At 43.0% G+C, this 17,868-nt stretch overlaps 2 protein-coding genes across 2 annotated transcripts in view; one reads left to right on the forward strand and one right to left on the reverse strand.

The window, feature by feature from the left end:
• LOC115038200 (exostosin-1) overlaps positions 1–17,868 on the forward strand; it is a 127,331-nt gene that overhangs the window by 69,971 nt on the left and 39,492 nt on the right. The gene's annotated exons all lie outside the window — the stretch shown is intronic.
• LOC115037482 (moronecidin-like) lies at positions 1,891–2,693 on the reverse strand. Its single transcript, XM_029496050.1, has 4 exons — positions 2,631–2,693; positions 2,440–2,540; positions 2,173–2,191; positions 1,891–2,066 (listed from the first exon to the last, which is right to left on the reverse strand). The coding sequence occupies exons 2-4, from the start codon at positions 2,537–2,539 to the stop codon at positions 1,955–1,957; spliced, it is 231 nt and encodes a 76-aa protein (XP_029351910.1). The 5' UTR covers position 2,540; positions 2,631–2,693; the 3' UTR covers positions 1,891–1,954.

A 17,868-nucleotide genomic window follows, 5' to 3' on the forward strand; every position in this document is an offset into this window, starting at 1 on the left:
CAGCACCTCTAAAGTTCGCTTTCGTCATCATTTCACAAATTCCTAATCGATGAACTGCTAAAGGAGGTTTTCCCTCAATTTGAGGCCAATAAATGTATTTAGACAAACTTTCTTTTTAATCATTGTTAACAGCGTTTTAAAAAAGGTGCACTCTCTGTCCAACCGCAGAGCTGTTGAGTTATTCCAGTTATTCATCATAAAGAAGAGCAAAAACAAGCCACAGAATCTCTTCCTCCACTTTATTTACCGAGCCGGGTCTCATCACACCGACAGGAGACGAAACATTTACTCTCCTTTCCTGCTGAGTCAGCAAGTAAGAGAAGGACAGATGATGTCGGCGGTGACTGTGTCCAGGTTTTAAATCCTTTTGTCATCGTTTGTTTGGTGTCTCAATAGAATTGTGTTACTTATATTTTCTGTCAGGATGGAGGACAACACGTTTATCTAATGCTGCCGATGTAACTTTGAGCTTGTCAAACTGTGTGTCCTTAAATGTCCAGAGTTCCCTCCAGGGAGGACGTTCTGTAACAGAAATTTATGTGTAAGCTCATCAGCATGTAGAGCGCATCGTCCTTCCACATTAGATTAAACTGGAACTAATGAACTGCACGAGAGCCGCTCGATAGAAATGAGCATTAACGTCGCAGAGTGTTGGCATTTCACATCTTCATGAAGTGGCTGGCTCTGTTAAATATCACGAGCGCTTTAGACTGAGGATGGACGGAGGAGGAAGAGATGCAGCAAAATGTTCTGGGTGATTTTAAAGATGTGGCGAAAAACCGACTGAAAAAAAAAAGCATTTACGTTTAGACTCAGTCGCATTTTTACATGAATGAACTGGTATTTTAATGAATTAATGACACATGTAAGTAATTATTGAAAGATTTATTTGTATATTTAATTCTGTCCCTTTTGATCCTCCATAAGACAACTCAGTGTGCTTTCAATAAAAAATAGAACAAACACAGAGAAATAAAAACTGTGCTGAAACAGTAGAAGATCATGTGAAGACCAATTCAAGTACAATATAGAAAATCATATAAAATAACAAAATGTAAAATGAGGAGAATATGCTGCAGTCTGGATAAGTAGAATTTATTGGATTTATCGATGAAATGATAGAATTAGAAAAATAAAGAATACCAACTTCACAGAGCAGCCACATTATTATTGAGGTAAAGTCAGATTCATTTATTTGCCATAAAAACCGCCGTTGATTCAAAGACACAGAAACAAACACAAAATTCTTCCATCAGTTAGTCATCGCAGTCGACGATGCGTCCAACTGTAAAATCAGTCAGAGGAGGATTGTGGGAAAATGGCATGAATAAGCAACCTCTCCCTGATTCATCGGCCCAAAAAGAAGCAGAAAATACATCTGTGGTCATCTTAATGTCAAATCATTGTTCCTGTGTCAGAGCGTTTTATCAGCCATCAACACATTGATGCTGATGAACAGAAGCTCTGCGTACAACACAACACAACACAACACAACACAACACTCACGGCTAATGCATTCATGCATTGTCATCCTGACTGCAGACTTTGGCCGACGAGTAACACTCCTGATTTCAGAGCTGCTGCTGTTTTAAGTTTCCAGATTGATTTCAATTCCTTCAAATTAAAAAGTGGAGGGGTAAAGATATTTCATAACACATTTCAGGGTGTTCCAATCAGACCGCTCGGGCGGTCCGACACGTTACCCCCGCTTCATCAGACTCAAACGAGGAACGGCCGTCAGAAAGGCTCTTTGCTGACGATACAGTCTTTTACACGGCAGATTCAGTCACTCTGCAGAAGGTTATGTGCTGTATGGACTGCAAAATGAAACCCACTAACCATCAAAGCAGCACTTAAAATGCATCAAAAAAACAACAACAACAAAACATAGCCTTTTTGAGATGCAATTTTATTTCATTCGTGAATGAAACTTGGAGGAGGGATTGCTCAGAGGTCAGACCCTCTCACGATTAAAAAACCTGTTCTGGTCGTACGAACGCCGGTCCAGCTGCTCCTGCTGCTGCTGCTGCTGCTGCTGGTCTTCAGTTTGGCTCCCGTGGATGAGTCTAACGGAGAGGGCCAAAAAGAATTAGACCTAAGACATACAGATGTAGTTCATAAGTAATTCATATCACTTGAAATATTTTGTGTGGAGCAGTGAAATGTCCTCACCTGTGGATCATTTTGCCGACTAAATAAAACAGACAAGAAACAAACAAAATTATATATACATATATATTAAATATGACTTTTCACATTAGTTTTACTACAATACTCAGAATCCAAAGACATTTGAGCAGAAAAAATATTAACTTTGCTCTGATAATATGGAGCATGTTTTAATCCATTCACAAAATCATTAAAGGTAACTGGTTTTGAAACCTTTTTCATCCCTGATACCAAAATTAAAGAAATATGGAAGAGGTTGTTTCCTTTTACCGTGTACAGCTCCATGGATAATGTGGTGGAAAAAACCCTCGCTGGGCTCGGCCATGAGGACGACCATCGACACCACCAGAAACAGGACAGTCAGTTTCATCCTGAAAGCGAACACAGCTCCATTCATTTTTTTATTTTAACAAGTGAATGACCTTTGTTTACAGCTTTGTTGGTTTTTTTTTAGCAGTTACCTCCCAGATGTCTGAGCCAAAAGTCACACAGCTGCTGTCGAAGGCAGTTAAACTGCTGATGTGATGAAAATGTCTGTCAGCAGGTAGATTCCCCCTCTTTATATAACGCAGCTACTTCTGTAAAACAGGAAGTCACAGAAGACGTTGCATATTTAAATTTAGCCATCCGGCCTCGCTCCTGTGTCTTACAGTGATGGAAAATAATTTACATCGACTCAAATGTTTAATTTTGACAGCTGCTCTTCACTTTAGTTGTTTTTTTCTTTATTAGACTGTATTGAACAGTGTGTTACATTGTCAAAGGCAACAGCAACAGCAAAATCAGAAATGCCAAATTGCCTTTTAAAAAGAGACAGAAGTTGATTAATATTGTTCATTAGTTGCTCCTCACTTATTTTTAATTGGCTTTCTGCTGATTTAAAGTGTCTGTTCACGAACACAGAAGCAGAGTTCAAAAGTTGTGTCAATATTTGTAACAATAATACAGAAAAAGGTTTCATTACATTTTGGGCCAGACGGGTTATTGATCTGATTGTAACTCCTCAAGGTCGCCGTCGAAGGAGTTTTGGTATTCAGTTGTTTCCTGTATGCAATTTAAGGCCAAAACCTGATTCTTCTTCTTTGCTCTGGAACTGGGTTGATGCTTTTGTGAGTATAGATTGATAACAGAGAGAAGACTCCATCTTTAATTACATTTTAGCATAAAATTGCACCATAAAAATGGTTAAAAAAAAAAAATTAAAGAATTGAAAATATATGAGTTGCGTATCAAAGGTCAGTCCGCTCTCTTTCTAATTAAAAAATAAAAAGGCTTTTTTTATCAGAAGAAACGGGCAGTGTGGTTTCTAAGACATGATATTTAAAGTCATTGCTGTATGTTGAAGAAAAGGCTTGAACTCATAATAACAGTGAGAGTCTGCGTGAGCGATACTTTTAATCTCGTCGCCGACATAAACGCCGGCCTGGCGACGCTAAGACGGTCCGTTTCATCTCCAAACAATCAACATGGCCGAAAACATTTCAGAAGACTGATAAACTGAATCTAAACTCGTTCACCTTCAGCTGTCGCTCAACGCGGAGCTTTGTCTGTCCTGTTAATCTCTGAGATTAAATGGCACCAAAGAATTAAACCCGTTGGACGTGAATCTGGTTTTAGTTGGAGGTTTAAATTAGAGAACCCAGAACGATACAATTTAAAGAAAAACCAGGTGTGTGAATGTGTTCGATAGTTACAGGCTTCTGTTGGCTGACACATGATCCCAATCTGCTTCGTGTAATGAGCTTTATATTGAAAAAGAAAGAAATGACCTCGGTTGTGGATCAGTCCTGATATCAGCTTCTTTTGTGAGTCTGTGGCCGAGCAGGGAAACCGGTATTATATATTTTTAATGTTTTATTCAGTATTCAGTGTTTTAGGGGGGAAAGTGTTTTTGTGACTGAGACAATATGTGAAACTTTGCATTTTCTTCTGTCCACCAAATTCAGACGCACCAAACACAATCCAGAAACTAAAATGAAATCATGTAGAAAGATGAGCTGGGAGGAAAGAGGTTTTAGTTTCATCAAGGTCAAAATAAATATCTGAAGAAAAGTCTTGGTACCATAAAATGATGAAGAATTTCTTTTTAACTCCTCTGAACTCAGGTCACATTGTAATGTGTTATTGTACGGTCATCGTCGTCCAAAACATTGGTATGAAAAAACGCGATGACTCAGGAAGACTGGTGTGTGTCTGTGTGTGCGAGGCAGACTCATTGTGGGTATGTATGTGTGGTTTTTTTTTGTGCCAAGCTGTCCGATGACGGGGCGAAGTGGCCGTATCAGATGCTAACAGACTGATTATTATCTTATCACTTCCTCATGCAGTTTCCTCCCGTTGTTGTTGTGCTGTTTAGAGGGAATAACACAATATCTCACAGTCAGACAGCAAACGCGCAAAAATGGCTTTTTCTGAAGTTGAAAATTTAAAAAGGTTGTTAATCAGGTCAAACCAAGTCAACTCTGCCAATAAAATTCGAGCTGTAGTCGTTTATTTGTTGTCTCTCCATGTGAGGTCACGTGGTGTCCTTCCGTTCAGCTCGTTCTCTGGACGGGGGAGGAAGTCGGAGTACGAGAAGAACCATACATTATGATCACAACTCGCAACCAATAACAGCACAAATGAAACCAGTGAAATACGGAGGATGACAATGATGACGGCACTGAAGCGATCGGCATCTGGGAGCGACCCTGGGTTTGATCCTTGGGTAAGAGACTCTCTGCTCGCTCAGTGAACTCAGCCAAGCGGCGCTGCAGCGCTGAAAATGGCAAATTCACACCATCAGCTAAAACGGATTCACTCAACCATCTTCACTTCGTCGCACCCTGTTTGGCTCTTTCCTGGATTAACTCCTCCGCTCAACTTTTCTTTTTATTTAAACAGCAAATGGACGAATGTCACGTTGTTGGAAACGTGTGTGAAGATCAAGTAGCCGCATCCAGAAAGAAGTCTGTCCGGCACAACGAGCAGAATATTCAAAACGATCAGCAAACGGCTCGTCCTCCAGTCAGTTGGCTCAAACGCTTCATGTGCTGCCAGCGTACGTGCTTCTTCTTCAGCTCACTGCTGTTGCCCCTTTATCTGCCCCAGACGTTTGGTGTGTCTTTATTTCCTCCGTGTAAACTGCACGCTGTGAGCTTTCAGGTGAATTCGAGCTCTGAATGCAGTTCTTGGTGACGACCCAGTTTTAGTTTGGCGCTGAACTGCGGAGCGCTGTGAGGTCTGTCTCTGCAGACGCCCACCTGCTCCTCAGTGTCATCAAGGGTCAAGGTGGATTTATGGTCATCCATAATAATTATTCTCTATACTGTCGAATGGAGCTCTGTGTCTGAGCCGAGCTCTTCTGGTCTTAATGCTCCACAGCCCGGGGGGGTCACACAGTCGGCGGGCCGGGTAGGCGAGGTCCTCCTTGATCCTCAGAAAGCTGCAGCAGCGGCCAAATAATCCACCGCTGCTGTAAATTGGTGTTCATCATGAGCTCTTAAAGCTCAACAAAGTTGGAGAAGAAAAGGTCTCTCTGCTGGGGGCACCGAAAGTTTAACAAGCACTGAACAAGAACACACGTCGTTTTAGAGACTCCTTTAGGATCAGGTGTTTGATCAGTCCGACTCTGACGACCTAGAAAGTCACGTTCACTTTATTGTCAGTTCTGCTTTACAGGCCGGAGGGTTGAGGTTGTGTTAAAATATACAAAAACAATCAACAGAAACATCAGTAACATACAAATCGCATCTGGACCAAAGAAACTAGACTTGGAAAAGGCAGACCGGGCAGACGGCCAGTTTCTCTCAGCCGGAGAAAGTTCTCCAAAGTTATTGCTGTTTTTACCCATCTAGTCTGAAACAATGCCGTATTCAGCACGCACGCAGACACACACACACTCGTGAACTGTCCTCTGGTGGAGTCGCCGATTTCAGCCGGCTCTCTGCCGGGTGTTCGGGGTCCCGGTTCCACTCACCGGCTATTGAATTATAACCCTGAGAGACCTGGCTTTAGCCTAATCCTTACTTGAAAGGTATCCTTCCTCTAATTCAATCCCTCTTTAAACCCTCGCTGGAGACAGACGAGTGGCAGAAAACACACACACACACACACACACTCCTGGGTTAATGCAGCCAGACTCCAGTGACTCTCCCAACAACGACTGAATAACAACACGAGCGTCAGGAAAATCCAGATGCAACATTAAAAACGAGGATTAGAGTCGTTGAGTTTTAAAGAGGGACGAAGTTTCACTGATCGAACACTCAGGTTTGTTTGTGTCGGGGAGAGTCACGGGGGGGTTTTTGGATTTTGCCAATTAAAAGTGTTGGTTAGCATCCGTGTGGTTAATCCTGATTGTTAGTGGACTGTACCTGGTTTAAAAAAAAATAAAAAAAAAACAGATGCATGCTGAGCATCATGGAGCTTTAAAAAAAAAAATCCCAAATCCCACATAAATCCTGTCTAATTGTCAACAGAGTCAAAAGATCAGTGTCTGGTTGTTCCCAAGATAATGAGGGCTTTTTATACATGTAAAGTGAAACGGACTATCTTGGAAGTTTTAGAATCAGTGATGTCCACGTTTGGCTGCTCATAATCGGAGACATTTAGCTTAAAGAATAAAACACCGTCAATTAATCACAGCGTTTGAAATCCTGAAGGCTTCGAGTTGAATTAATATCCAAAACTCCTCGTAAACATGAAACCGCTTTAAGTAATTCACAGATCGCACACTGACTTTTATTATAAGGTTATTAATACAGAGGAGTTCAGGAGCCGCACGGCCTCACATGATCTGGTCTGCTCGAAGAACACAAGCTGATATTTAAAGATTCAAATCGTGAAGGAGAAGCTGCGTGCTGACTACTAAACGTCTAAGGTTGGAGCCAAAACAGCTGCTGTTAACACCTTAACATCGAAGTCACTTCGTCTAAAAATACAAACTAAAACATTCAGCCTGTTCTTTTTCCATTTCTCTGTTCGACCTCCGTCCACAGTTCAGTTTCTTCGACAACTTTTAACAAATTTATGAGAAAGAAACAAAACAAAATACATTCAGTGACGACATCACCGTCAAAGTCAAAGAATCATTTCTTGAAAATACGAAGCGCTGAAATAAGGTGGGAAGCACGAGGAATGGATTCTCAACGCCGCTGAGCAAACCCACTGTCTGCTCCTCAGGCTTCTGATATACAGCTCCACCACACACACACACAGAAACTCCACCTCATCATTGCCACTGAGCATGGATGATGAAAAACCCATGAGTGTACGCATTTTGATTCTTAAATCAACAGTGTTTTGATTTTGGTTTTGCTACAGCAGAGCGTGAAGCAGCTTATTATCTGCTTCATTACTGGCAGGAGGAGAGAGACGTGTGTGTGTGTGTGTGTGTGTGCGTTTTATGAGAAAGGGATTTTCATGTGAGTGTGGATGTGTGTGAAGCAGAAGTGTTAACAAAGCCCGTCCCTCTGCTTTATTAGAAACTCATTCAGTTTTCCATTCTATGTTTTATACCGAGTAAACAAAGCAACAGATTGCACCGAGAATGATTTCCTGGCACCGACAGACCTACGACCTTCTGCTAAATAAAACATTATTAAGTTACTGTACTGAACTATGAAAATGGACCTGCACCATCACTCGCTGTAAAACCTGCAAATCAAGCTTTTTACAGTTCTGCACTGCAGCTCTGCTCTCAGATCTAAAAAAAAAAAAAAGAAAAGCCAAAGGTTAAATGATTTAATGTCTCTGTCAGGCTGAAGAATAAAGATTTCTCTGACGGCGTCACATCAGGTGAGTCTTTACCTGTAGGCTCCGCCCATCCTCCTCCTCCGGCCAGTCATTTTTTCACTGTAACTTCTGCAATTTAACCCTAACCGTAACCCCCCCCGGTGCTTTTAATCAGACATGTGACTTAAATTCGCTGCACGTCTCGTTCGGTTTTAAAGCCCAAAATATGACAAGCGGCCGTGAGATTGTGATTTGAGTCCAGCGGTGACTTCTTCTTCTCCTTCGCCTCCTGAAAAGTTGAACTTCTTTCCACTTCTGTTATCTCGGGCTTGGTCCGGTGAGGCCGTGTGGCCTCAGCCCGTCAACGCTTCAAGGTGCAGCTCCCTTGACAGGTGACGTCAGCCTCAGCTCCCAGTTAGCCGCCATCTCTTTTTTTGAGCTGTGTGCCGTGAGTGTGTGCGAGTGTGAGACACAGAGAGACAAATGAAGGGCCCCACATGACTCCACTAAGAGGTTTCCTGTCTGAACCCGAGCGCTCGGAGGTCTGCTGTGGCAGATAGGACGGCTGCCTTTGTTCACATTACAACCCTAATTAGGCAGAGCATTGTGTGTGAGAAATACGAGAGCAGCTCTCAGTGTGCGCGCAAATGAGTGTGTGTTGTTTGTGTGCGAGCGGGATATTGAGAGTGACAGCTGAATGTACGCTCCGCTTGTCTCCTTGTTTCACTTCAGACCAGCTGAGTGAACTGCTGGCAGCGCACCAAATGAAAACACACACCGCGGCGCACACAAACACACACATCTTCCTACTTCTACACTTCAGAAGACTCTCACTGATGTAATTGTTTTGTTGCTGTTGGGTTTTTGTTTTTTTTTTTTTGGACTGTTAAAGTGTAACTCTTAATCCAAACCTGCTTATCCAGGTCTGAATGCTCAGACCAGACTCTGAAGAAGAAACCAACCTCAGTGACGGCCTTCAGAGCTTTTCAAAGTCCGGATGAATGAGTCTCCGCTCTGAGAAGATAAAAGCAGCCGACGGCACAAATCACAACATTAGACATCTTTTATATTACATGATGAGACGTCTGAGTTAATCCTCAGTTCATTAGGGATCTGTGGACTGTGGAGGAGGAGGAGACGAGCTTCTCTGCATCATGATGCTGACGTGCGTTTCCCTTTTTCTATATAAAACCAGTTCCTCTCATGTGTTTGGGAGCTGATCTGAAGTTTCTATCTTTGTCTGATCAGGAGTTCTGCTCATTAATGATGAAAGCCTCTGATGCTCTAAATATCTGACTGTCCATGTCTCTCTGTCAACTTCTCCTCACTGAGGTCAGAAGCATACAACCAGCTGACAGAGAGACCTCTGATTGGCTGCGACATCACCGGCGAGAGCCAATAGGAGATGATGAGACGTGACTCTTGACGATGGAGGATGAGACTCGATCAATCACAGTCAGAGTGATCCAGATCTGAAGTCCGTTCATGAGTTTATATCCTCCAGTCGTAGCTCCGCCGCGTGTTCGTTTCCTTCTGGGATCAATGAAGTGACTATCAATCTGTCTTAGTTTATATTTATATTCTCAAAGTCATCCTAAAGTCACGCTGCCGGAGGCCAGATGACGTGGCCTTGTTTTTGCCTAAACTCTTTGTCGAGCTCGCCGCTCCTGCTGCCGTTCGCTTGAAGCTGAAGCCAGCCGGATGTTGAACGGAGGCCGCGGGTGAAATAATCCTCCGGAGTCATGTGAAATTTATCGTCACCTCTTTGTTTTCTGTCCCTGTCATGGAACAAATTCACTCAGACGTCAAAGTGAAATCAATGTAACAGCTCTCCCGAAAAGAAAAAAGAAAAAACCTGAAATAAAAAAGTGCAGCGGCTCGTTCCCTGAACTGTCCCGAGGGGCATGAATAAAATTATCTGACCCATGTGGAAGGATTTCTGTATTTCTGCCACAGAAATCCAGAAACAGACGGATGAATTAAAGCTCGTCAAAGCGAAGCTCCTGAAAGGCCTCAAACGAACAGAACGACGTCCGTCGACGTTTAGTTTTGCGCGTTGCTTTGGGATTCATTTGGACAAATCACATCTTGGCTCTCATTTCATTCTGACTTGATATTTTGTGGAAGTAGCAGCCTGAGTGGCGTCCTGCTGAGGAGGGATGTGGATGTGGAACCACATGAAACGACCTGATTTCTCTTGTGGATGGATAAAAACTTTTCTTTTTCTTTCTCTCTTTTTTTTTTTTTTTTTTTGCAGATCCAGAGCTCAGCTTTGGGCACTTTTTAATTGTTTTCCTTCAGAAGGCGACAGAAACTCATGTTTGTATGAACAAAAACGGGTCAGTCAGTTTGTAAGTCGTCTGTCGGCCATCTTGGTTTTTCAAAACCAGAAGGAAACCGTATTTGGAGGAGTTGGTGACCTGCTCTTTACTCTACACTGATTGGTTGGTGCTTTCTCTCAATTACACAGTAGCCACGCCCCCTTTCACATCCTATTTTGTGGTTTATTTCCTTCTAAATGGGGACCATAGTTTAAAAAAAAAAAAAAAGTTGTTTTTCAGACGGAGACCATAAACGCATCAGGAACACGTATCAGTGAAATACCGTAGACGTTCACTGTCGTAGTGAATGTTGTAAACTGGATTTCTGGATAAAATCGTACGTGCGGCTCCTTCAGCCACGTTCACTGTCGTAGCGAATGTTGTAAACTGGATTTCTGGATAAAATCGTACGTGCGGCTCCTTCAGCCACGTTCACTGTCGTAGTGAATGTTGTAAACTGGATTTCTGGATAAAATCGTACGTGTTTGTGTTTCTGCCCCGGCGGTTCCTTCTGTGGTTGACTGTTTCTGCTATGGCTCACTGGATGTGTGACTAATGTGCCGGCCCTGACTTTACTACCTTCTGGTCTAAGCTCTAATATCCTCCTCCTCTTCCTCCTCATCACTTCCTCCTGCCGTTGTCACGGTTACCTGCGTCCCGTTCACGCCATGACTGATGATGTTACTTTCTCTGTGTCTCCAGCTGCAGACGGACTCACACGGGTTGGTTATTTCATTTATCAGGTTACTTATCAGAGGTTTGACTGATTTCCTAATAAATTAGCAAGGAACTATTTCTAAAGCTGAAATATCTGAAGCTGGAGGTTTAAAGAAACGGGCTGAGCGCATTGTGACGCTTTGTGCCGGGAATGTCCAACATAAATTTGTTTTGTGTTATTCGATGCAAATTGTTCACTCATCCTAATGTGGATCAACAGTGTTGATCACATGCTGTTGTTCCTTTGGTGACCTGCTCTGCTTCAACAGTAGTTTGGAAAGCTGAGCTCTGTCCGACTCCAGATAATCACTTTTATCATTTCTGGTCTTCGAATGAATTGCGTCCCACTTGTGATGCCACATTTGGAACCACAATTTTTTGACAAGTTAAAGTTAAAGTTTGTGTGACTCTCCTTTCCTCTGTCGTAAACAGACGAGGGGGTCTTCAAATAAAATCTTTGCACCGTCACGTCCCGTCGTAGTTGTCCTTTCAGCCGTGGCAAATTAAAGTCCCCAGAACTGTTCACACCGGCGTCACCTTTCCCCCCTCCATGTCTCCGTTTCCCAGCCCCTCGTTGGCTGCAAAGGTTAAATACTTCAGACGGACGTCTTCCATGTGTCCGAGCCGCAGGCGTCTGGGGCCGGCCCGGGGTCAGACAGCAGGTACGAAGTGTGTGCGTTTGTGAGGACTGATGATGGAGGGATCCGGCGTCTTCGATGTACACCTTTAAAATACACGGCAGAGACCTGCTGACGTCACAATGACATTTTAACACAAACCAGACACACAAGTGTGGGTTTTTTCAAACCATTTTATCAGCTGTACGCTGAGATGGTCATGTTTTAGAGACCCTTGCTGCAAACTCTGTGACAGCTGGCAGCAACATCAGCACGCCGTCAGCACAGCAGGTATGAGCACTGCACAAAATACACAATGAACCTCCGAGAGTAACCCTCGATCAGTTGAGACAGAAACACCACACAGACAGAATGACACAATAAGATACTACACCGAAAGAATCATATTTCAGCTCACAGATAGTTACGATGATTTCTGTCAGCGACACTTCCGTCGTGTTGAAAAGGGCACGTGTGACAAAAGTGGCAGCAGCTGACGTGAAATGTCCCTTTCTCCATGAAATAACAGGACATGTCTAAATAAATTCAAAACAGAGCGAGGCAGCCGCAGCTCCGCAGGGAACACCAGCACCTTATTATTTTCCTATTTGTAACATGTTATATTGACCTATATAACAGCCAGGATTAATAAACCAAACCAAAACGCTGGCAGGCAGTAATGTGAGCGTGTGAAAGAGGCACTCAGAGCAGTATCTGCAATGAGCAAACACAAAAACACACTCTCTCTCTCTCTCTCTTTCTCTCGCCCGAGGAGACAGCTTGCAAATAGCATGATGTAGGAGCTAGGCCGCCGGCGAACAGGAGCGTTTAGGAGGGAAGGAAGCAGAAAGGAAGGAACGGAGGACAGGCAGCCTCATCAGTTACCCCCGTAAATGAGCAAAGAGCAGCTACAGAGCTAATCTTAATCAACGGAGACGTGTGGCGTTCAGGGGGCAGCCGGCAAATTAACACCTGGAGCAATTAATCCGGCCGCCCCCCGAGCACGCACCTTACTGAAGAGGAAAACAATTCAACAATTCATTCGATCCCGCCACAACAGAACCGCTAATATGACCAGTCTGAGGCCGGTCTACTTCACTTCATGTAAAATATGAATCAATTTATTCTTCAATCCGAAAAAAAAAAAACAAGAACAACATCAAATGTGAATAATCTTCTGGGTGTCTTGTAACCTAAAACGGTGAGCTGGTTAAATCGCTGACTGTTTACTTACCTCGTTAGCCGCAGTTGTTAGCTTATTAGCATACTTCCCAGCATGCACTGGGCCATAATTGGGTTAAACCTCTGGAGAAAAGTCAACCTTTTCCTGGGAGACATTTACACGATGGAGGCTCGTTAGATGTCGATGCCGGAGCCATTTTTTTTATGGTCACAGAATTTGCTTCACCGCCAGAACAAACACTGTTGTTGGATTTTGAGCCCAAAAACATACGTGGATTAAAAAGCACAGAAATACTCAATGAGGCTTCCAGAAGACCGACTTTGCAAAGGAAAATAACCAAAAGGTGAAATAAAGACAAGTCAGTCTTTCTTTTTCACAAATAAATCTAAATGAGCATTCTTCAGTAGTGCAGTTAAAATAGGAGCACATTTTGGCCATTATATGACTCAAAATTGTCGCAGTTCAGCATTAACGTTGGTTTTTCAGTGACAAATGAACTTCCAGGATTAAAGCTCCTCCACCTTTATGGCTCAAATCACATAAAATCCAGCCGATCAGATCTTTAAAGATGGCTGAGCAGGCAGTTTTAATGTTGCTGTGGTCAGAGAGGAAACTATCACACCCCGAGGTGAATCCTGTCGTTAGTCCACATGCGGGCCGGTGGCAGATATATGTGATATATACGACACATTAACACTGACCCCCCCCCCCCCCCCCCCCCCCCGCACCAGCCATAAAATGAAGGGAATGGACTGGCAGCAGGATCTCTGAGCGCTTTCTGGATCCTCGTTTGTCACCGTTCTTGTTTGGAAATGAAAAAATGAGAGCCATGGCAACTGCAGCTCTCTGCGCTTTTTACCATGATGGCAGTTTTTCTTCCCCTTAATGAGTGAATTGTTAATGAATGAGACCAACAAGAGGTCAGCAGCAACATAAAATAAACACAGAGCCCCCCCCCACGTAAAAAAAAAAAAAAAAAAACTAAACTAAAAACTGTTGTGTTTGGAAATGTCAAGATTATAAAAAAGAAAGAGTTCAGCTAAACACACCATGCATCAGATATTCTGTCACTGTAGGCCGTTTATGCTAATGACCACCGGGGGCCAACTCCACTATAGGCAGACTGTATTGATTTCTATGGGAAAATGTACCCACTTCCCACTTCATTTATGACCTCAGGAACTTTTCTCCGATCTCAGTCTTCAGTTTCAAGTCTCGAATATAACGTGATGGTAATTTTTTAAGAGGAAAATAAACCGGGGAAGAATGGGGGTGTGGAGACTCCACCGCCCAATCAGGACAGAGGACAGAGCAGGTCAGCGCCACATTTTCTTCTAAATATTTAGTTTTGTGTGTTTAAAACGAAATCAAGATAATCTGGAGGCTTAGAAACATTTTCTCAGCATTTCATGACAAAATGAATTCACTGTGTTGACACTGACAGGAAGTCCACAACGTCGAGCCGTCCGGTTTAATTTAAACCCTTTTTTCAATAAGCAGCTCCATCAAAGAGGAACGACTTGTCAATAGTACAGATGCATGTTTCAAATTAACTGAAGTTACTCATTCTTGACTGAACTGATGAGATTTAAACTGAACGGAGACGAAGATGATTACAGAAGTCGCCTTGATTGAACTGAGCAGATGTCATATTGAATCCGAGGAGATCGTCTCTGTCCAGGAGCGAAGGGAGGACGTTTGAGAAGCAGATGATGTTAAGGGACAGAAAAAGGGGATCTTTGTGGAGGTTAGATGATATGAGGAGGACGATTATCTCAAAGAAAGATGTCATGGCCGGTCTGATTTCAGCCTCCGTCCAGTTTCAGTGCCAAGCTACTTTCAGAGCAGCTCTCTTCTGTTGTGATGCTTTTTTTTTTTTTTTTTTTAGTGACTTTGATCCCGCCGGCTTTATCTCTCCCATTCTTCTGTGTAATTATAGAAGTGACTGCTCATTTAATAATGTCGACTCTCTCTTATCGGAGCGAACACTTGTGATTCTTCATGCACAATGGAACATTCAAATCCACGTATTTAATGCCGCGCTCTCACCGACTGAGGTTTACCTTCTTCTCCTTGACGGAGCCTCCTCTTCGACGGTGTCGGCTCAGTTTATCATTTGAATTGTTTTTTTTGTAGTTGTTGTTTTTAATGCGTTGGGAATCGTCAACACTTCTGAAAATATGAAACGGTGATCAAAGGCTCGAAGGAAATATATATATAAAAAAAAAAAAAAAACACCAAACAAAAACCTGCAAATCAGTGAAATCATCAGTGAATCTAAGCCCAACATTTTTTCCCCGTTGTAAATATCCACTTCAAGCCGTTCTCTGATAGATGAGTAACTATTCTTTGGGGTTCCCAGTAAAAATGGGAATCAAATATTATTTGTAATGACAGAATGCCTGCTGTAATAAAACATCTAAAAGCACGACTGCGATCCAATCAGTTGATGTTAAAAAGGTTTGAGAGCAATAAAATCTATAAAATTCTTATATTCATTCGGGCCACGGTTGTCCAAGAAGAGATGAATTATGGGTAACCGGGCTGGTGATGAAGAAGTCTCTCAGATGAGAAGTGGGATCAAATTAATCGATTAATTGGTTGAAAAACTTTCTCTCACATTTCTTTACCTTTAACACAAATAGTGTTTTTCAGTTTACCGAGACACTACACACACACACACAAACAGAAAGTCTTCAGGGACGCACACACACGCAGCTCACCACTCCATCAAAACTACATAGCCACAGGCCTCCCCATTAACACTTGTCTCTTGAAAAGAAATGAGAAAGGGATGCAGAGTGGGGAGAGGTACGGCCGCCCCGCCTTTAATGTTTGAGAAAAAGAGAGGAGAGGAGAGCGAGCAACTGAGAGAACCAACTTCAATTATGTATACGCCAACAACTTCAATTAACCATGTGAGCAGGAAAATCAATATGGGAACTGATGATGTCCCGAGCCTTTCATTCCTCACTGAGGAACTGGTCTGTCCAGAGGCGACACACACACACATACTGTATACAAACACTCCCTGAGTATAAATCACTCTACAGCCAACAAGAGCACAGCCTTCAATCCCAGGCCCTGGGCTTCACCGTCTCTGTTTCCCGTCCGTCGATAATGACTAATGATCATCGTGAGGCTGTATTGTTTGTCAGCATCGACAGTGTGTGACCTATAGACGAGTATGATGATTTATTTACGGGGACGGCAGGAGGCACGCTTTTTGAGCCGACATCTTGTCGAAGGCGATCGTCATGGTGACGGGGACGGACGGGCGTCTCTGGTCGTGGACCGCTCGTGGGGCTGATGAGGATCGCCGTGGTTACGGTTACAAACAAGTGGCTCATGTTGTCAAGGATGTAATATAAAGAATATAAAGTCCGACGCTGCTGATGCTAAAGTTGGCTATGAACTGACAGCAGAGCTCACACAAAGGTCCTTTAAAGGTTGGACATCAATCTAAATGGCTTGTGTAAATAAGAGGGATGATTTAAGCTCTCTGTCTCGTGTATCTGCTCAGATACTGGTCCTCTTTACATCCATGAACCCGACGTGACTTTAAAAATGCGGTTGGACTCAGATATTTGCTGCAGAGTCGACGCCGATGTGACGCTGTAATACAAACTGAGACAGAGACAGAAGATTGATGAAAACTACAGCAACATGCTGTCTGGGTCATCTCTTATCAAAGTCATCATCAGTATAACAGCATGAAATCCCATATTAGTGTGCGTTTGTGTGTCCAAGTGTCTGTGTGTGTGTTTGTGTTAGCTACCTTTGTAGCGTTCAATTATTCAACAGCAGGAAGAAGATGTCGTTTCATCTCTGATTTCCTGCCTGCTGTTGTTTAATGCCTGTCGCTATCTTCGGAAACAGGGAGGACTTGGAAGTGGTGTGTGTGTGTGTGTGTGTGTGTGTTGGGGGGGTGACTTTGACTCGTCTGTTCTTCTTCTCCTCTTCTCTCGAGCAGGAGCGACAGCCAGTTAGAAGCAGAGCAGGTGAGAGTTAAGTGGCCCGTATTCAGAATTATTGATTTCTGGCCGCCTGCACTGAGCGTAACCTTGCAAGTCTATTTTCCAACACATGCGAGCGTGAAAAGTGTGCGTCTGCGGTCGTGCACAGACCGGCGGCCGCCACGCTGAAAAGAATGGTGCATGTGACACAGTTCACATCCTGAAGATGCTGCAGAAGAAGGAGAAGCCAGCGTTGCTTCACCTTTGTCGACGTGTGTAGCTGAGGTGACACTGAAGGGAAGGCCATCCCATAAATCTACCAAATTTTTAATATTCCCTCTTTGCAATATGAGGAGGAGTTTAAATGTAAACTAAAATTCCTGCCAGACAGACGAAGACATTTAAAGACTCGGTCTGTTTTTATGCTACACGGCTCCGTTTTTGTTTACTACAGAGGCGGTGATTAAACTTTACGGTTATGTCGGAGTCTGCAGTTTGTGGCTCTGCTGAATTATGTTACATCATATTCAGCTGTGTCCAACCCACTTTTATTAGTTAGACTAAATCATAGAAACACCTTTCTGCAGAGATATCATTTAAATGCACCACAAAAAAAACGAACAAACAAAAAAAAAACCCAAAACATGCAGTTCAATATTAACTAAAAAAAAAAAGGGGAGCTTAATATACGTGATCAGGCTTTATTGTGGTTTGTTTGTACAGCTTTATTTGGCCAAAGTTTTTAAACAGTTTTCTGTAGAAAATGTGTTCAAATGTGCAGAAAACAATCAGGTCCCCTAAAAAGGGCTGTGACGAGGAGTGAGGCATTCAGGGAACATTTGAAAAGTCACGCTCAGTGTCACTAGCCTTCCTGTACGAAGTTTGCTGCAGCTTTATTTGTTTGTTTGTGCGTCGCTGTTTTTTCCACCTGACACTTTGTGATTCATTTATATGATCTGTGCAACATTTCACACTGTCTGGCTGATTTTGGCTTTTGTTTGTTTGTGCACCGTCATGAAAATTCACAAAGCGAAATCCATCGACTGCTCAGCACAACCCTCCGCAAAGACTCCAGACTTTTATAGCAGAAAACAGAGCTCCACCTCTGCTGGTTGTGTTTGGGTGTCCGTATACTTTTGGCCGGCTTCTGTGCACAAATTGTGACGGACTATAAAAAAAAAAAAAAACAA

Source organism: Echeneis naucrates, chromosome 24, assembly GCF_900963305.1.
Source record: "Echeneis naucrates chromosome 24, fEcheNa1.1, whole genome shotgun sequence".
Classification (NCBI taxonomy): domain Eukaryota; kingdom Metazoa; phylum Chordata; class Actinopteri; order Carangiformes; family Echeneidae; genus Echeneis; species Echeneis naucrates.